This window comes from Rhynchophorus ferrugineus, unplaced genomic scaffold (genome assembly GCF_030347505.1).
Source record: "Rhynchophorus ferrugineus isolate W39M unplaced genomic scaffold, kcgeb_rfMv2 rfM11, whole genome shotgun sequence".
Lineage (NCBI taxonomy): Eukaryota > Metazoa > Arthropoda > Insecta > Coleoptera > Curculionidae > Rhynchophorus > Rhynchophorus ferrugineus.
This window is the reverse complement of record NW_027472590.1, coordinates 31,902,360-31,924,321: the sequence shown is the minus strand read 5'-3', so window position 1 is coordinate 31,924,321 and position 21,962 is coordinate 31,902,360. Positions and strand designations below refer to the sequence as shown.

Below are 21,962 nucleotides of genomic sequence, written 5' to 3'. Positions count from 1 at the left end.
CATTGAGATCATTTTTAATTATGTCATGGATTAGTTTATTTTCCTTGGTATATGGTAAATGTTTAATTTTTATGTAGTATTTATGGTTACCTTTAGTTTTTAGGTTTTGTTTAAGTTCTGTTATATTCTCTACGTTTATTATATTAAACTGTTTAAAAATAGCAATTAACACATTAACATAATTCCTTTTTACAGATCCACGGAACATTCAAATATAAAAGTAATTCTACTTCGTTTAAAATTAAATTATTAAACGCATGTTATGTATTATTATTATTGTATTCAGTAATTATTTTTTTCCTTTTCTTTTTCAAAATTAGTTCGTGAAGGAATTTATACATCTCCGTTTCGCTTATATTACCGTTGGAAAATATAAGCACATATAAAATTGATTGCGCCAAGCAATTATCTCCGTCCTTTCCTCTCACAATTTATTTGTATAAATTCGTACATTTTCGTCTGACCTCACGAACTGAACAAAATAGTCGAACCGTGCATTTATAATTAGTAGTTAATATTTTCAGTGGCTAGTTTTTTGACTATCGACTGTTCCGACTGTTTTCAGTCGATAGTTCCCAACGCTAATTTTTGCTGCTAAAAATAACTAAACAAGGTTAATTCTAAGGAAAAAATAAGACATAAATCAACAGAAAACAATACAGTTTTATTATTAGCAAAATATGAAACAAATATTTACAACATAAGTAAACTACGGTCAACTGGCCTAAATATAACATAAATATACACACATATATATACAAAAACTTTGAATATATCGCTTTTGAGTTTGTTAGTTAACAGATTAACATAATCTTAAAGGAAATACGGCTTTGGACCGGCCCGACTTGTGGCGTCAAACCAACCCTCTACATCGATTAAATCAGATTCCAGAGATTTAGTTGCCTGGACCATTTGTATTTGTATTCCAAAGTGTAGTTGTTCTTGGGTACTCGGCTGGTCACGGCCATGTCTACTATTTCCAGGGCTCTAGGCGACAGGACCAAGGGTTGAAATTCGACACCGCTATTAATTTCCACGGATATTTGTTCATTGTCTGCCGGTCTAAAGTAGGATTGAGTTAGAATTGTGTAATTATACGAATTTATCACGTTAAGGGGATATTCTAGTGTAGAGGTTCGATTTGTAATCAAAACTTAACCCCTTTAAGAATATACCCTTAAGAGTAAATCAAGAAAATGGTTTAAAAAATCTTGATTTTCGAACAGTCTGTTTTTGGATTTATTATTTTGTTTGTACATTTTCCTTTTATCTATTCGTTTTTCTCTTACTTTTATTAGTTCCACAATCTGCCCAGGGGGTGGGTTTCTTATGTTTATATTATATAGTCTGTTCAAAGTTATTTTATACATACGTCATTTAAATTTGTGACATCAAAACGTTACAGTGTTGCCGCATCAACTCTGAATTTTAGTTCAGTTTGGCTTTGACATACAAGAAAATTTTAAAATAAATAAAATAATTCAACAAAAATGTTATAAAATATAATTTATTTTAATATCATACTACATCTAAAATCTACAGTTAATTATACAGTCACAATAATTTATAGGTTAGAGTTATAAGTTCTCATCACTAGTGCTTTCAAGAAATTTGCGTACGTTTGACAACCGGACGACTTTGACAGGCTCATTAATTTACGAGTTCAAACTAATCAGACATTATTGTGTCCCTTTTTAACTATAATAAAATGAAAAGGAAAATATTGTTTGATTCTAAAACGAATGTACTAATTTCGGCAGGCAATACATTAAACATCTTGATGACGTTTGTACGAAAAAACTTTGAATGGACTAAAAATCGTTGAAATAACTTTTTCTCCAAAATGTACTTGCAGTGTTGAAATAACATGAATAAATACAATTATATTTTAATCTTTTATTTTCTATCTTCAATCTATATTGTCATGTTATTATGTTACTTACTTTACTAGTTTTGGTTGGCAGAAGAGCAACTCCGGAAGGATTCCCACTGGATTAATGGTGACCACCTTTATTCCCAAAGGAGAGAGTTCTTGTCTTAAGGCATGGCTAGCTCCTTCCACTGCATATCTATAAATGTTAATAAATCATCAGTTAACCAAATAAACGTTATCAACTAAAAAAATATTTATCTACAAACGTTTACGTAGTAAACATATAAATAAAATATAAATTTGTTTCTTAAACACATTGTAAAAACATATTTTAATAACATATGTAAAAACGTAGTATAATTTAATAAATTAGCAGTACAAGATGGAAAATAGGAAAGATTAGTTTATTTGTTGCATATGCAAATATGATACTACAATGACAAAACCGAAACTATTATTTTATCCAATAAATTAATTTAAAGTCGCATCTCTAATAGTACTTGAAGCCATAGTACAGCATGTTTAATCACATAATCTAGATATAAAAGTAGTGTGATTTATTTACTTAGACAGAAATTATAGTGCTTTAAAAATAAAGATCCAGAAAGTTATTTTCGTCATATTTTTCTTTTTTACATCAGAAACGGGAAAAGGCAAGATTTGTATATTGCTGTTGAAACAATGAAATTGTGTCATTCTTTAAACCAATAATTTACGATGAAAAGTGAATCATGTACATCAATAATATGTGCAAGATGATCGTATCTGAAGTTTGCAGAAGTTTAACACTATTTTAAAAGCCATACTGATGTCAAAGAGAGCAATACTGAGGGTGGTTGAATTTACTAAAAACCAAGTGGCGACCAAAGTGTATACTCTCCAAGTTACAATCGCAAGCTCTTAAATATATAAAGCTGGCCTCAAAAGACGATTTCGATACCTAGTTCACCTTTTCCCCATAAAATGTCACAATTTCTACAATGGCAGTATGATAACGAATGTCAACGAATTCTCTTCGAAAAACATAATAAAAAAACAAAACCTCGTTTTCTCCAACCCATTATAATAACATCACTTTTACCTGCTTGCAGCATAAGCTACTAAGCCACCACCCATATTATCAGTGGTACCAATAGTAATAATGCGACCATTAGAATTCTTTAGCAGGTTCTGGAACGTCCTGGCTGTACGCAGAACACCCACAATATTGGTTTTCAAAATGGTGTCCCAGTGGCCGATATCCTGCTGAGCTAGTGGTCCTCTATACGTCAAACCATTGGTGCATATAACTGACCATATACCTAGAACAAAACGAATACGATATCAGTTTTGGCAACACTGCTTCCGTGTAAATAAAATAACGAGTATGCTCTGCTCAGTTTACATGCCAAGCCTTGTAGCTTAGATTTCACTGTATCATATGTTTTGAGACGCCTAAAGCCATCCATCTAAACAACAATCTACTCTAAAGCTCTGAATAATATTTACCGAATATCCTTCTAACGTTTTGAGGATAATCGATATGAATTCATTTGAGCGGGCGTCGTACCTGCACAAGTAGAACGGAACTCAATATTTCCTCCGTACAATTTTTAGCGATCATACGAAAAAAACTTTCTTCATTTTTGTTAAAATTCGAGGTATCGTTTGCTTTCAATTGCTGGCAAATACAAATTAAATGACTTAAAGTCTTCACCGTAGTATATTCATAAATGACAGTTCAGGGTAGGGTCGTCTGCCATCGAGAAAAATATCGGTATATCAGAGAGAAAAAATATGGATATTTTCTGCAATCTATATTGATATTTTTAATAAACCCTTACAATTATGTACGAAAATATACAAAACCTTTAAAAATTAAGTACCAAAATACCAATTTAAAAGGTTTATAAAAATAATTATATGGTTTTTTATAAATTTTAAGAAATATATATAATTTAATTGAAAAAATATCGAAAAATATCAGCTTACAAAATATCGATATATCAATATATTAGTCAAAAAAATATCGACCAAAAATATCGTAATTTTTTCGAAAAATATCAATATATGGGAGTCACTGTCCGTGAAATTAAATAAATCACTGATTTATCAAACCCTCCTCCTAATAACTACCGACAGACAATATTATAAATTATTAATTATCAAATAAAAAGCCGCGAATTCAAACACCTACTAAAAAGTAGATAAAATCCATCAAACTTAATTGCTAAATGATTGATAACCACCGAAATCGTGTAATCGCATTTACCACTGGAATTATTTAAATATTTCACACCCATGTCGGGCGTCATTATGTCATACCGCTATCCGTTGATACCTCCGCATATTCACCGACATAATTTAATTAATAATCAGTGTGACAGGTAGTCGGTAACGAATTTAATGCAGGACGATTTCGCGCTCTTAATAAACCAAACTTCGTCGAATCGAACGACCTCTAAGTTTATTATTGATTGCGATGACATTTCCATTATTAGCGACAAGCGGTTATCCGTTTATATAAGATATAATCGAGCGAGCTGTGATTGTGTTTACAAACATTACGTTTTCTGTTTGATTTTTCGATTTGTATCGTAATTAGGAAGTTCATAGTTTTATAACAGTAGGATGATGATCTGGTTTTATGTTGTATTATGAAAAAAAAATGGTTATATTTAATAATGTAAAGGCTTATTGGTCTTATTTATTTATATTATCCATTCATATTATTTTCATAAAAAGACAAAAACATGTACCATAATGTAAAATAAGCTAAGTGGGATTGTGGCTTGTTTTTTAACCGACTTCAAAAAAGGAGGTGGTTCTATGTTCGACTGTAGAAAGACCAAACAATACAATATTGTGACATATACACAAAATTAAATTCCAAACAAAACTAATCTAAATTATTATAACTGTTTGGGTTCACCGAGCCGCATCATTTACCCTATATATATATATATATATATATATATATATATATATATATATATATATATATATATATATATATATATATATATATATAGGGTAAATGATGCGGCTCGGTGAATGGAGGTAAAACGAAATGAAACAGTGGTGTTTACATAATGTGACCGTTATTTATTGGCTATATAAAAATGTGAAAAACACAAATGATAAAACGGATGGCAGCGGTCTTACCTGGAGACGAGGCTTGGGTAGTCGATGGTGGCATGTCTAAACCAAACAATGGTTGAGCACTGAATGAATGGAAATACCCTTCAATAACATCCCAGGAATGAATGGAAATACCCTTCAATAACATCCCAGATAAACGTCTCGGGGTCTATTCGTTATCGGGTTCTAGTTGGCGCTGCAGGCACCCCGCCCGTGTACATCTGGGATTATATTTCTTGCTATTTTATAGACCGTTATTCCACGAAGTAAAATTGGACATGCCTCAAGGTCGCTATATATATATAGATAGGTAAATAGATAAATAGCTAGGTATTAAGCTAAATTGAGTATATATAGTAAAATATAAAATACATGTAGATACGTAACGTAAAATAAATTAAATAAAGTTTTTATTTATTTTTATTTAGTTATTACAACGATTATTATGTACATATTTTATTTTAAAAAATTATTTTTGTGTTCAAAATCTAAGAGTGAGATCTATAAGTAAGATCTTTTTTACTTGTCTTAGTTCGCAATCTATTTTTTGAGGTCGGTTCAATTTTTTTCTTAAAAATGTTTTATCATTGTAGGATTTGTCGCTTTGTCTACCACGTCACAGAAATAATCACCATAAATGGTAACATTGTTGATACTGTTTCGTGGACCGTTTGTGGTAGATGTGATATTTTAATATGTCCGATGGACGTTGGAAGTTCTTAAGTGAGTTTATTTATGAAGACGCGAATCAGTCATTCCGAGTCATCATCTTTTTTTTTTTCTTTACATTGTTACTAGTCGTTGCCGACTAACCTACAATTTGTCTTTACGTTAGCTTAACTATATCAAAACTTAGGCTTCTTCACTATTGTCTCCGACAGCTATAATCATCAGCAAATGTAGCCATCGTAATATTTTCCGTTTGTGGTATATCACAAGTGTAGAGTAAATAAAGCATTGGCCCCATACATCTAAAAATATAGCTGAGCATACTTTTTTACATTCGTAAGCTTTTTCAATAACATCTGTTATTCTGTGGACCTAGTCAATTGTTGAGTGCTTGTTAATAATTCCAAACTGCTGTGTTGGTATTAGGTTTTTTTCTCTCTATGATCGGTTTTATTCTTTTCAGCAGGAGATTTTCAAAAATCTTAGATATTGCTGGCAGCAGTGATATAGGTCTATAGGATTTTATTTCGTTTGGTGACTTCCCAGGTTTTGGGATCATTGTAATTTCCGCCATCTTTCAAATGTCTGGGACATGTTTTAAGTATGTATAGCATGTAGCCTGGTGATTTCCTAGGGTTAATGTCAGTTTTAATAACTTTGGTTAACTTCTTTCGCCGTGACTAATTCAATCATTGAATTTTCAGCTTCTATCTCCGGTAAATTATGTTCAATATTAGTTTCGTTTGGTTTGAAAGTTTTTTCTAGATATTCAGCAAATGCTTCTGTTTTTGGCGATTGTCACGTGCCCAATTCCCACATAGATCTCTTATAGGTAGAGTGTGTAGACATGAGCGCTTTATATATTTTGTGGCTTTCCAGAGTGAGTAATCAGTTTTTTTTATCATCTGTTAAATTTCTCAGATAGTCATTTATGGTTTTGTTTTTTATTTCCAGTATTTCTCTTTTCAGTCTTTGGGTTATATTGTTTAAACTATTTATATTCAGGTGTTCTGTTTTGTTGCCACTTTTCTCGTAATTTACGTTTTTCAGCTACCATTTCCTTCACTTCTTTTGGATAATTAATTCCTTTAGCTGTACTCTTAATTTCTGGAGCATTATTCCAAGCAGCTTGTTGAATTTCTATTACGAATTTTTCTGCTTCAAGATTTAATTGTTCTGTTGTCTTAATGGGTACATTTAGTTGAACTTGTTTGTTCAATTCTTCAGCAAATCCTTCCCACTCTGTTCTCTTATTTGTTAACGTTGGGTTTCTTTCTTTTCTTATTATATTTTCGCTCAACGTTAGAATCACTGGCGTAGGATCTAAACTTAGCTCAAAATTTTCTTCGACTTTTATACAGTTGGATGTTATGTCTATTACTATGAAGAAATCTAACAGGTCCGGGGTTTTCTCTTGATCAGTCGGCCAATAAGTTGGTTTTCCAGTTGACATGTAACTACATCTTAGTTCAGCAGCTGCTTTATACAGTTCATTGCCTTTAGTTGATGTCATTCTGGATCCCCATCTTGTATTTTTTGCATTCAAATCACCTCCAATTATACATTTTTCTCCCAGGTTGCTTAGGACATTCAAATAATTTTCCTTTTTTGATTATATCTTGGAGGACAATAAATTGCGGCTATTGTAACCTTGTGTCTGCATAATGTAAGATGTAATTAATAAAAAAATGTAGTATATATCATATACAACATATGATAACAAAGTTTTAATCCAAAACGAATTGATATGTAAAAACGGTAAAAGTTACTTTGCTATGAATAGTTCATGTAAATATATACTTAAATAATAATTGACATCATTTGTTTGTTTAAATCATATTGACTACTTTGATAATACGTTATTTTAAATGATTTTCGATGTTTTGAATTAATAATCGTGTTACGTAAATATTTCATATCTATAATTAATAGACAACATAGAAATCCAATAATTACAAGATAATTAAAACAGCCAACGCTATTTTCACTTGGTAATGTTTATGACTATTTATTTCCTTCCTAACTTTCATAGTCGACCATCATCATTCGGTATTAAACGTTTCTCTATCATCTTAAATCCGTGAAAGTGTTGCTCGTTCATCTTCGATATAAAAAAAATGAAATGCGATAATTTGTCCGAGAAAACCGTCGGTTTAATGTTACCTGAATTTATGAGTAGATATGCCATTTGCTACGCACCAATTAGGAACGGAGATATTTATGACTTTCCTAAGATCGTTTTTGTTTTCGTTGATAGCGTGGCGAAACCGTTTTCACTATTAAATGGAAATGGGGTCGAATTTCAATTTAATATACCAATAACGCAAAAATATTGATGAGTAAAATGGAACTAGAATACCAATACGAATGTCTTGCTTTGCCAAAATAAATTACTTTTCCTTCTCAAGGATGAATGCCACTATTCACACATTTTTTTAATTAATTACATCTTACATTCGGCATGTTTAGTACAATCTTAATTTAGAAATTAATTTATTACTAGTGTTCAAGCAAAGCGTGTACGGGATTAATATATAAGAATGAATTTCCCAAATTAGAATAAAAGTAATCTACTTAAGCTAAAGTTAAAAATACACTTATACACTAAACTAGTTCGTGTGATTTGTTTGCTTCAATCTTCTCAGTTCTTGCGTGTTGTCCAGTGGCTGTAACAGGTCAATTGAAAAGTCCCCGGCCTACCATAGTAAAACACAATTTTTTGGCAAAATTAGTTTTATTTATTCAAAATAAGTCCCTTCAAGGGTGATACACTGATTATAGTGACCCTCCAACTTTTCGATACGATTTTTGTAGTACGATTTATCCTTTGCTTCAAAATAGGTCTCAGTTTCGGCGATCACCTCTTCATTCGACGAAAATTTCTTCCCAGCGAGCATTCTTTTGAGATCTGCGAACAGGAAATAATCGCTGGGGCCAGATCTGGAGAATACTGTGGAAGAAGAAGCAATTCGAAACGCAGCTCATGAATTTTTGCCATGGTTTTCACTGACTTGTGACACGGTGCATTATCTTGGTGAAGTAGCACTTTCTTTTTCTTGAAATTCGGCCGTTTTTCGACGATTTCGTCCTTCCAATGGTCCAATAACGCTATGTAATAGACACTGTTGATGCTCCTTTCTTTTTCAAAGTAGTCAATGAAAATTATTCCATGCGCATCCAAAAATACAGACGCCATAACCTTGCCAGCCGACTGTTATGTTTTCTCACGCTTTGGAGCGGGGTCATCGTATGCAGTTCACTCGGATGACTGTCGATTAGACTTCGGAGTGAAATGATGGAGCCATGTTTCATTAATTGTCACATATCGATGCAAAAACTCGGGTTTATTACGCTTGATCATCTTCAAACACTGCTCCAAATCATCAACTCGTCATTGTTTTTGGTCATAAGTGAGCTCGCGCGGCACCCATTTTACACAGAGATTTCTCATATATAAATATTCGTAAATGACACGATGTACACGTTCAGTTAATATCTTTAAAATGTCTGCTATTTCATTCAATTTCAATTTAAGTTTATTCAAAATAATTTTGTGGATTTTTGAAATGTTTTCGTCGGTAACAATCTCTTTCGGACGTCCACTGTGTTCATCGTCTTCGATGCTCATTTCACCACGTCTAAATATCTTTGATTTTAGATCAAGTTGAGAGTATTTTTCGACTAACCAGTACGATTGTTTGACTTTGAGTCTAATTTGCTCTGCTTTTTGTCTCACATGATGTTTCCAGTTTAACCTACCATCGAGATATATTCCAAGGTATTTAGCTGAATCTGCTTGAAGAATCGGGGTTGTACTTGCAGCTTGTATCGGAATACTTGTACTTGTTCTATATCCTTAGGCAGATATACGTGTTTTGCCATTATAACTGTGTCGTCAGGAAATGTTTCAATTACTGGTTCTTTTGTTTTGACTACTTTTTACTATCAACTGTTTAAGTCATTATTTTGGGTTTGACTGATTTTACTACTATTTACTATCGACATTTTCAGTGGTGTAGTTGTAGTTACTATTTGCGATTTTACTGGTTTCATTCGACAGATTTTCAACATTCTGACTGTCGTCCCAGCCACGACCTTGACAAAAACATGCCGAATTTTGGATTATATGTAATATATATAGTTTTACGATTATTTTAGTAGTTTGCTTGTAAAAAGTTTAGAATTGTGAATGATAAATAGTAAAACACTTTTGACTGTTTTTATGGCAATAATAGGTTTTTTATTGACTTTTTGGTTACGATCTAACTCTCTCTTTTTGTTCAAATCTTTTGATTGTCAAAACTTCTTTCCTAAAATCTTGAAAACAAATTTGGATTCGAAAGGTTCCAGAAATTGAATCTATTCGAAAAATGTTTAGAGTTACAGTTAAATTTCGTAAAAAATATTAACCGTAAAGAGGTGATAAACTATATTCAATATATATACTATATAATTCTAATAAACCAATTTTCTTATAGGAAAATTCTTTTAATATTCAACAATATTTTCTTAGATACAAGAACAAATACAAGAAACTAATAGTCGTCGCGATACATTTTAGTTAAGATTTTTTTTATCATGAGGTGAAACAGTAGATAAATCTTTTTTACAATCTATTTTTATAACTTTTCAGTAGAATGATGCATTTAACTAAACGTTCTATAGCTTGAGAATATTTTGAACATAATCCTCAACTTCTGCTATCTGCAATCCTCGATTTACGTAATCAGTATTTGGTATTGCAGATAATTCTGTGGCGATACTAGAAATTATCATAAAAATTATCATATATTCCATTCAAACTTAAAAAATACAAGTACAGTACTACAATAATTTTACAAATTAAACAGTGTTTAGAAATGCCACTTATTAGGTATTTATAAAACCCATTAGATTTGTGGCATGCTCATAAAATGATATTACTTGATTTATATCAGTTGCATTTAAAATATTCTGCTATACCTGCAACATCTATTCCTTCGGAATAAGTTTTTCAAAACCCGGCCAAATTATTAACAATCGAAGAAATCCCATCATGGGAGAAAAGCTAAACATGTGTATTATATTTTTGAATAGTGATTAAAAAATATTTCGGTTCAATAATAAATAAAGCTTTTATTTAAAAAAGCTGTAGTAGTTATCGTGCGATTATTTTTATTATCGCAATTATGTCATGGATTAGTTTTTTTCTATGATTAGGTAAATGTTTAATTTTTATTTAGTACTTATGGTTATTGTACATCTTTAGTTTTTGTTTAAGTTCTAGAGTATTATCTATATTTATTATAATATGTTATTTAGAAATAGCAATTAGCATATTAAAATGCTATAAAACATTTGTGGGTTTATTATTTTTATCAGTCATTATTTTTTTCCTTTTCTTTCTTAAAGTTAGTACGTGAAGGAATATATTCATTTCCGTCTGGCTTAGACTTCCGTTGGAATATATATGTACCTTTAAAATTAACTACTCCAAGCAATTATCTCCGTCCTTTCTCTCGCCTGACATCACGAATAAAAAAAAACAGTCGAACCGTGCATTTGACTGAAAATATTGACTTTTTTTTGACTATCGATTGTTGTTAAATAACAGCACAAATCATGAAGCTTTTTTGTCAAGCTTTATATCGCGAATAATCTAGAAAACAACTGCGTAGGTTAGTTAGGTTAATAATAAACATATTACACGATTACTGGTATTTCCAATTTAAATGGACAATAAAATGAAAGTGTCGATCGCTTTCACCAAATTTACAATTAAACACATATTAGAAACTCTTTAAAAACCGGTACCACTTACCATCTTCACCTGCCGGTAAATGAGCTCTGATGATGTCAACCGATTCATACAGAAGATCTTCCCTAGTTACGTCCAAGGGCAACGCCACGATAGTTCCCGTGCCTTGGACGCTTTCTCTTTGTTTCTGCCAGGCTCTGATCACCTTGGCCGGCACGGAATCCTCTGCTGAACCGGAGGAGGCGCCATTTTTCAATCCAGCAAACACTCGGAAGCCTCTGCTCGCCAAATGAATCGCCATCTTGAATAGGATAATAGGACAAAATTAGAAACATACATTTTAATTGAATTTCTGATACTAATAACATATTTTTGAAAATAAAGCTATGCCAGTGTCAAGAATACTGAACGTAGTCGTTTGTCTTGTAGGGGAAATATAAATAAGGCTTAGTAATGGTAAATTCATTACAAGCAATATTTCAATAGCATCATTTATCTTTTAGTTCCATTTATCACGCATGGAGATTTCAACGAAGAATATATGTTGAAGGGTAAATATAACCAATCATTCTAAAATTAATTTAAGAGGTGAGATACTACTTAGTACGCTCTTTTTATTTCGTTTTTTAATGTGATTTGTAAAGATAATGTTCAAGCGTTCACATTTGGTAACTCTGGTTATATATTTTTTATGATAAGATATTATCTTAACATAAGAACAGGGCACATAAGTTGTATAACTAAATAGATAAAGAAAGTAATAAACAGGACTAGACCTATCTGGGCATATTTTGTTTATAAGATTGGAGATCTTCCTCTTAGAACCCTATTAGTTTTTCCATGTTATCACTAGATTTTCTGACGACTTCAAAGACTGTAGATGAATTAGACAGATTCAGTAATGATAAATGTAGTGTAATATAGACAAAATTAGCAATTTAAAAGTCAATAAAATAACACTAAAAGAAAGAGGGAATTATTTTTCTAGTTTTTTACTTTACAACAGTTGAGGCAAAAGTCCCGCTACCATTTTGATTGCGCGCCCTCTTGGTGATGTGATGTTTAGCTCATGAAGTTTTTCCACGAAGACAATTTCGCGAAGTGACGATTTAGCATGGCCAGCCAGATCTCCGAATTTAACAGCACCAGATATTCTCTTATGGGATTTTTTAAAATCAAGAGTTTATGTGAATAAGCCACAAACTATTCCACATCTTAAAGACAATATTCGTCACGAAATTGAAGAAATCCAGCCTCAGATGTTGCAGGATGTCATGAAAAATGCTTTAAAAATAGCCGAAAAATGCAAGCGAATCGCGGTCACCATTTAGCCGATATAATTTTATAATCATAACGAAAAAAAGATGTAAGGACCAAATAAACTTTTTATGAAAACCAAACGAACTTATCTCTTCTTTGAGCAAAGTTATGGGCAATCAAAATAGTAGCGGGACATTTGCCTTATGTTGTATTTAGTAGTAAGTATTGGATTATTAATATTCGTTTATTTGGAGTTAAATTTGTTTGAAACAAAAGCGCAATAATATTTGATTGAGTAAAGGAACAACTTTGAACCACCTTCAAATGCTGGATATCACGCTTTCATTCAAAAGCAATAGGATTTAAATATATTTAAAAAAATGGAAATTACTCTTCCCCTAACCCCTTACACCAGTTTGAAAATAGAACAACGCTTCTAAAATAAGATCCTATTATATGAATTGTATAATTTCCACTGAAACGTTCTCCTTAGTGTAAACTCTCGTACTAAAATAGATCCTCTTGATGGTTTATTTAACCAGCTTGTAAAATCCAGAACAGAATCAAATCGCTGGCAATTATTTACAGCATAATTGCCTCGGTGTTTACCTACATGCACGAGATAGCGTAACGTATACAGTTAAGTTCCAACTATCCTTGATATTCTTAGATCTTACACGAGCGGAGAATTAATAAGAAAATAGTTACTTGGGCAACTCTGCATACAAATTCAGTTAGTAAATAACATTCTCTCTAATTCTATAATAACCTTATTTAAAAACAAGTTTGTTTAGAAGAAAAAAAAGAGAAAAATCATATTAATTTTGGATTATTAAAACAAGAGTGCATCAATCAACTTAATTAGGCTTTTGGCGATGAAGCTCCATCAAAAACCACCGTGTATTGCTGGTTTAGTGAATTCAATCGTAGTCGTAGTTCGCTATGCGACGAGTTTCGTGAAGGTCGTCCAAGCATTAGTTTCACCAACATATATGCCCTCACAATTTGACAGTCGCTCAAAAAAAGGCTCGTGTCGATTGGTGCAAAGAAATACTTCAGAAATTCAATCCCGGTGCTTCGAAAGACGTTTATAAAATCGTGACAGGTGACGAATCATGGATATATTCGAAAGTAAGCAGCAGTCGAGTATATGAGTGTTTCAAGATGAACCAAATGCAACAAAAGTTGTTCGCGCACGAAGCATTTCAAAGAAAATGGTGGCCTGTTTCTTCGGGAAAAGTATTCATATTGCAACATTGCCTCTAGAGGATCGTAGAACAGTAAATTCTGATTAGTACACAACAATTTGTTTGCCAGTTCTATTCGGTGAAATAAGGAAAACAAACAAGAGACGTCGGATTTTTCTTCATCATGACAACACGAGCTCTCACACATCGACTCAAACAAGAGACTCTTTGAACACTCAAAACATCGAGTTGATGGGTCATCCGCCGTACAGCCCTGATTTGGCACCCAATAACTCCGTTTTGTTGCCATATGTGAAGAATAAACTGCGTGGTCAACGATTTTCATCGCCCGAAGAAGCTATTGAAGCGTTCAAAAATCATGTTTTGAAGATACCTCATTCGGAATGGAATAAATGCTTTGAGAATTGGTTTAAGCGTGTACAAAAGTATTTCGATCATCGTGGCGAGTACTTTGAAAAAAAATCAAAATATATTCGCAGCTTAACTATTTGTTTTTTTTCCTATTCCCGAAATATAAATAGTGACCCTCGTATATAAATAATCAAATCAAGTAACCAATAATGACTATAACCACGATAATCCTCTATTAAAAATATTACTATTTACCTGTAATCCTATGGCATTATCGCATGAAGTCACAAGCACCGGTTTCCCGGCTCCGGCCGAGGACGCTGCACATCCCGGGTCCTGATTCCCTCTTATCTTACAGATTAAGTACAACAACAAGGCGCCCGCAATGGAAAACAATGCGACCAACTGCAAGGCCAACACTAGGGCCGTCTGTTGATCGATCATGACGGTTTCCGCACCTGAAACAAAATCGAACAGCCTCGATAAGAAAAAAAAACCATCGAATATCGGTTCCGACCGCAAAAGAAAGCCATTGACGATTCTCTTACGGGCATAAACAATGCGCTAGTGGTTTATTAAGGACAAGGCCGTCAGGCTGTCAAGCCTATATCGAACAGAATGGCGAGAATGATTGAAAGGAATTTCGGCGACATTTTAATTAGTTGATTTCATTGATTACTATAGGAGATATTACATAAACTAATAGGAGTGTACGTTAATTTTATCGCATATATAATAGATATATAATAACAATATTCATATCATACATAATTTTTGCCGATTTTGGTTCATACAGATAGATTAGCATTAAATGAACTTCAATATATGTGTTATTTGCGTAAAGTAATTTATTGTAGACGATATAAACTCAACATCGAAAAAACGTAGACAAATAAACATCGTATCCTAGTGATGTTACATTGAGGAGGACAAAATATATATAAAAAATATGTTAATAGAGAGTAATACAAAATAATATCTTACCATAACACAAGGGAAAGATTCTGAGAAGGTAATCGCTTTTAGGGTAAATGATGTGGCTCGGTGAATGGAGGTAAAACGAAATGAAACAGTGGTGTTTACATTATGTGACCGTTATTTATTGGCTATCTAAAAAAATGTGAAAAATACAAATGACAAAACGGATGGCAGCGCAGTTACCTGGAGATGAGGCTTGGGCAGTCGATGGTGGCACGTCTAAACCAAACGAAGGTTGAGCACTGAATGAATCGCAATACCCTTCAATAACATCCCAGATAAATATCTCGGGGTTGCCGCCAGGTATTCGTTATCGGGTTCTAGTTGGCGCTGCTAGCACCCCGCCCGTGTTCAACATCTGGGATTATATTTCTGGGTATTTTGTAGACCGTTATTTTCTACCAATTCCCTAATTTCAGGGGTGTAATTTATCTCATATTCTGATTTATCTCTTAAGGTGGGGATTGAAGAGATAATTCAAAGTAAATAATATACTACTCATCATTATGATAACCATCATTTTATACCTGGCACTTGTGGAGAATGTCTTATCTCAGCTCTCTTTTCTTGAAGCTACTCTATTCATAAGAGACTTATACCCCGATAAATTTTACAATGTTTACTATTGCCTTTATATTACTACGGCCATAAACTACAAATAATATTATAATCAAACATAAAAATGTTATTTTCAATATAATTCTTCGAAAGACTCGTTGAAATTGGATGATGACACTGCAAGGTTAGCAAATGACAGTTTCAGCCTCTCGAAAAGGACACATGCAATGAAATAACACCTAAGAGTCAGTTTTGTAGCGACCTTGAGGCATGTCGAATTTTGCATCGTGGAATAACGGTTTACAAAATACCCAGAAATATAATCCCAGATGTTGAACACGGGCGGGGTGCCAGCAACGCCAACTAGAACCCGATAACGAATAGCTGGTGGCAACCCCGAGACGTTTATCTGGGATGTTATTGAAGGGTATTTCGAGTCATTGAGTGCTCAACCATCGTTTGGTTTAGACGTGCCACCATCGACTGCCCAAGTCTCGTCTCCAGGTAACACCGCTGCCATTCGTTTTATTTAACTGTATTTTTCACATATTTTTGATATATCTAATAAATAACAGTCACATAATGTAAACACCACTGTTTCATTTCGTTTTACCTCCATTCACCGAGCCACATCATTTACCCTAAAGTTTTATGAGAAACCCGATATTTCAACATTTAAAAACACGCATACAACATTTTCTAATCCTATTATATCTATAACTATGCATCATAACCAAACAGAACGACCTCCCGTGACCCCCATAGGTGTGTATGGTATTTCGCAAGCAACAATACCCTACCAGAACTGAAATAACATTCCATTTACAAATACCGACCATATGATATAACCTCGTTTAATTGGCCGCCATTATTTCATCGATTTTCTTACCCAACAACTACCAATACGCATTAAACCAGCGAACATTTTCATTGCAATAGAATCGGTACAGTTTGATACCGTCACTTTTACTCTGTAGTTGTTATAAATCAACAATTACAGTGTGATATGCTCGGAACGACCGTTATTATCGTACGTACTTTCATTAAAAAAGGAATAACACTTTCTAATGTTGTCTGTTATTTGTAATTATATAGGTTTAATACGAAATTACTGTCATTATATATAATCACTTTTTGTACTTATTTATACAACCATTACTTAGCCGTAAATTGTTCTTCAGATACTTTGCAGGACAAGATAGCCTGGCTTGTAATTTTCTTTTATTGTAATTATTCATTTTACTGCAATTAAAATATGTAAATGAAAAACAGGTTTATAAACAAACATTCAACAATTAACCGGGTTCTTAGAATAACAGATGTAATAAAAAAAGCCTACGAAGGTAAAAAGGTATATTCAGCTATATTCCTAGATATAGCACAAAGTTTCGATAAGGTTTGGCATGACGGTTTTGTTCATAAGCTACAGACAATGTCAAACAAGAGGAAGTCTACTCTACGATAAAAGAAGCTAAAGTATGTGTACCCCGAGGAAGTATATTAATCCAGTTCTTAACCTACTCGCTACATGTAATATACCACTAATGAAAAATATCAAAATGTATTCATTTGATACTGATGATACTGCGATTCTTGCTGTCGGAGTTAACAGCGAAGAAACCACGAAAATTACAACAGACAAAGACAATATAAATAATTGAATCCGAACCTGAAAAAATTTAAAAGAAAAAATTATTATTTAATTATTACATTGTTACTAGTCGTTACCGACTAACCTACAATTTGTCTTTATGATAACTTAAATCCTGGTATATAACTAGGAAGCCCCATCGGCTCTATCTCAGTCTCTGGTGAAATAATGTTTATACATATCACTGCTGTATTTTTTATTATATGCACCTCACTACACAAGATCAGATGGTTTGATTTATTTGAGCCTGTGTCCTATTCTGTTGGTATCCAAAAGCTGCAATACTTCAATATTCTCATGAGAATGGAGTCTTTCTCATACCCCCTTGCAATTCTCTTGATTTCTTGACTTACGGTGGGTCTCGATGTAAGTAATCAGTCCTAGAGTATTTGTGTGCGCCCACAATACCCCTCAGGACTTTGTTCTGCAAATTTGTATTTTGTTTATGTTACTTTTTGCAGATCATCCCCATAATAGAACTCCATATGTCCACATAGGTTTCAGTATTTGCTTATATAATAGCAATTTATTATGTACTGATAATTGCGATTTTCTTCCAATTAGCCAGTATATTTTCCTATATTTCAATTCCAGTTCTTTTCTTTTCTTCTTTATATATTCCTTCCAGCGAAGTTTTGCATCAAGTTTCATTCCGAGATATTTAGCGTTGTTACTATATGGAATGATAGTGTTATTTAATGTTATTAGTGCTTGTACGGTCTGTTTATAGGTGAAGTGTACATGTACAGATTTACTTTCATTAATTCTTATTTTCCCAGATTGTGTCCAATTATTTATTTTGTCACATGCCTGTTGTAATTTTCGTGGGGCTTCTTCACTATTGTCTCCGACAGCTATAATCGCAGTATCATCAGCAAATTTAGCCATCGTAATATTCTCCATTTGTGGTATATCACAAGTGTAGAGCATTGGTCCCAGTACACTTCCTTATGGTACACCTGCTTTAGTTTCTTTTATTGTAGAGTAAGCTTCTTCTTGTTTGAATCTAAACATTCTGGTTGTAATATACGATCTTAATAGTTTGGTGCGTTGTTTTTGGTAACATTTTCTGTAGTTTATGAACAAGGACTTCCTTCAAAGTATTTCTTACAATCAGTCGATAGTTCCCAATACTGATTAGCACTCATTATGGTGCGTTAATAACAAAAAATGACATAACACCCAGAGTGAATCACTTTATGAACACTGCATATTCGGTAATCGTGACTAATATTCCATAAACAAGAACAATATTGATTGCAGCCGATAATATGAAACAATGGACGTTAAATTCGAATGTCAACGGAGTAATGAACTAACGAAATCCCCTAAACTGGATTTGCTCTAATCCAGAGCAAAATATTTACGTCGTATGCCTGAAATGTTTGCAGGTCACCACTAACAACATGTCGCTATCGCAATCCGTATTAGTTTCGGTTTATAAATGGCGTTGTTGCAATTAATTAATGTGGACGGCACGATATCGTGCCCGAGCATACGAATCGATGTGTCGTTTGATTAAAATTCAGTTTCTCCTGCAAGTATATTTGGCGAAAAGCGATTGCCTTTTAGCTATGCTGGAACTGAAAATAGCGTTTAACATTACCATAAATAATTGAATGTTCCAATAGGGGTCTTGAATTTTCATATTATGGAGCCTCTAGTTATGTATCTCTTGAAATAATCTTCCCAGGTGGTAATTTTGTTTGTTTCCAGATGGAAGTAGGTAATAATAAGTTTTGGTGATTTAAACAAAAATAGCATAACTATTAGGTTCTTGCATACTCTGATATTTTTTTCTTTCAAAGAGCATTTATTGAGAAAGATTGATACAATATAAGTCAATTTTTCTACTACTTTTTACAACTTTTTCTAATTTTTCTGGCAATATGGCAATATCGTACCGAAAAAAATAGCACTTACACACTTCTTCAGCATTTACTTTATACTTTATGCTTTATATTATTTATTACTTTATAGTGAGTTTCTTATTTATTTTTTGCTATTTCAGTTTGCTTTTCAAACACCAAACATATCATATGGGAAGCCATAGAAACATTGTAGACAACTGCCTCTAAGGTGTAGTGTTTAGAAGAGCGAGTTTGTTTCCAAAAGACTTGACATGACACGACTTAAGAGCGAAAAAATTGACTTTAAAAATAAATAAGGAACTCACTAGTAAGTAAAAAATAATCAAATTTAGATTTTTAACACAAAAAAAACATTTTAAAATAAAATATGTATATAATAATCGTTGTAATAACTAAATAAATATAAACAAAAACCTTATTTAACTTATCTATTACACGTATTTTATATTCTATTATATACACACTATTTAATTTAATACCTATTTATTTATTTACAATATTACTTTAACTACTACCAACTGACCACTTTGAAGTCGGTGCCGAGCCCAAAAAAATATTAAAATTATAATATAATTTTGTGTCATATACATAAAATTAAATTACGGACAAAACAAATCTAATGTGTTGCTCGTATTTTGTTTTGGTTTGGTTCAAACCAAGTTATTCCTCTGATAATAAAAAGGTTTAACCAAAGAAACATTCACCCCATTCCCAAATATACTATATCAAGACTTTCAAGGATTTTTAAAAAATATATTTTAAAGTCTCCTTTTACCAACTATGGGTTTATCTGGACTGGGCCTAAAATTTAACGTGGGCTCCGAACCGCGGTCTTCAGCATTAAACCTACCGACTGGCGAGTGACCAACTTTAGAAATCATCCCAGAAGACATCCGGTCTTACCCAGCCTGGTTACTGGCGTGGGATCATTTTCCTTGTCGGATTTTACACTCTTGCCTAAGGACAATCACAAATATTAAACAATCACAAACATAAATTTACGACCATGGCTCAGCAGGATTCGAACCCACGGCTATTGCAACAGTAGGAGGACCGTCCCATCGCCTTTCCACTTTCATGCAATTGAAATTTGGCTGGTTCAAAACAATTCACATGACTTTACTATTAATACAATAGATGTAGTTAAAAATACATTACTCTTTCAATGTCATCACATTTTCTCAGAATAAGATCACCAACAACAAAGCGATTTACAGAAACCTCAACGGTCTTGATTAGCTTCAATCCATACATATCGACGTCGAACAATCGTGAGAGAATGTGGAGCGAAATTCGGTTCGGATTCTTAACCCGGTGCGTTTCGTGCCAACTCTGACAATGACTCGTAATAAAATGCCTTTTGAGGTCACCGAATAACATCTATCACGAATTCGATAACTAGTATATCTCTATCACGTACGATGATGGATCCAATCTAAATAACAACAAAGGATCATTCTTAGCTTAGTCATACGTTAATTTTGAGCAGAAATATTTACGCATCACGTTAGGCAAAAGGCAAAACACATTAGAACCAAAATAAAACAACTATACTGGTTAGTCGGAAGATACTCCCAACTTGATCTAAAATCAAAGAGGTTGATCTATAATACAATTATAAAGCCATTTTGGACCTATGGGTGCAAATATGGGGTTGCACTAAAAATTCAAATCAACTAGTCATACAACGCTGTCAAAACAAGGTTCTTCGAGTGATTACCAATGCCTATCGCTATATAACTAATGAAGAACCGCACGATGATGTCGAAATCAAATAGATTTGCGAAGTTATCCAAGATTTCGCCTTGAAACACGACAGAAGATTACTAAATTATACTAACGTGGAAGCAATACAACTGCTGGACAGCGCGCAGGATGTCAGGAGACTGAAGCGAACAAAACCATACGAACTTATATAAAGTGTATACATTTAGTGTAAACTATAGCTATAAGTTAATAATAAATAAATAATTATAATGTTATAATTGAGGAATACATACAGATGTATTTTCTCGCACTCGTCTTGCTTGTTAATTAATCCAAGTACATAGGAAAAGTAGTAATAAATTAATTGTAAATTAAGATTGTACTAAGCGTATCTAAAGATGTTATAAAAAATATATATATATATATATTTACAGCTTAAAAATATCAGTCGAATGAAACTAGTAGAACTGAAAATAGTAACTAAAGGTACACGACTGAAACAGTCGCTAGTAAAAAATTGTCAATTACTAAACAGTCGATTGTCAATTTCAGTCGAAGTTCCCGATACCAATTATAATATGCGAGAGAAATCATGACGAAAGCCTGGGGAAACTTCCCAAACGTTTAAAAGCACACATTGACTCTAAGCAACGTGATGCTAAGTTGGATGATATTGGAAAAGAATTGTTCAATACATTCTATTCTCCACTGTCAACAACTAACGCGACAGTAGCCAACAAACGTCCATCAAACAATAAGTCCAATCACTAAAAAATATCAATAGCTTGACGTAACTAAAGTCCATATACACATATATTACAGATGACCTTGAAAATTTACTAAAAGTTCACTGTTTTGCCTCCGGTGAATAACAGTTTTAACATAATCTAGCATTTAAATATTTGTTGATTCGTATTTATTAACCTTTAACAAAAATTCGCTATAAAATATGTCATCTTAAGAATAGTTCTTGTCTCAT

At 32.9% G+C, this 21,962-nt stretch overlaps 1 protein-coding gene across 1 annotated transcript in view; it reads right to left on the bottom strand.

Annotated features, from left to right (window-relative positions):
- Positions 1 to 643: 643 nt before the first annotated feature.
- LOC143204519 (D-beta-hydroxybutyrate dehydrogenase, mitochondrial) overlaps positions 644 to 21,962 on the bottom strand; it is a 43,194-nt gene continuing 21,875 nt past the window's right edge. The window contains exons 2-6 of the mRNA XM_076417083.1: positions 14,474 to 14,676; positions 11,463 to 11,700; positions 2,955 to 3,174; positions 1,944 to 2,069; positions 644 to 1,062 (exon numbers count right to left, since the gene is read on the bottom strand). Coding sequence (XP_076273198.1) covers positions 876 to 1,062; positions 1,944 to 2,069; positions 2,955 to 3,174; positions 11,463 to 11,700; positions 14,474 to 14,662 — 960 coding nt within the window. The 5' untranslated portion in view covers positions 14,663 to 14,676 and the 3' untranslated portion in view covers positions 644 to 875. The remainder of the gene's footprint in view (positions 1,063 to 1,943; positions 2,070 to 2,954; positions 3,175 to 11,462; positions 11,701 to 14,473; positions 14,677 to 21,962) is intronic.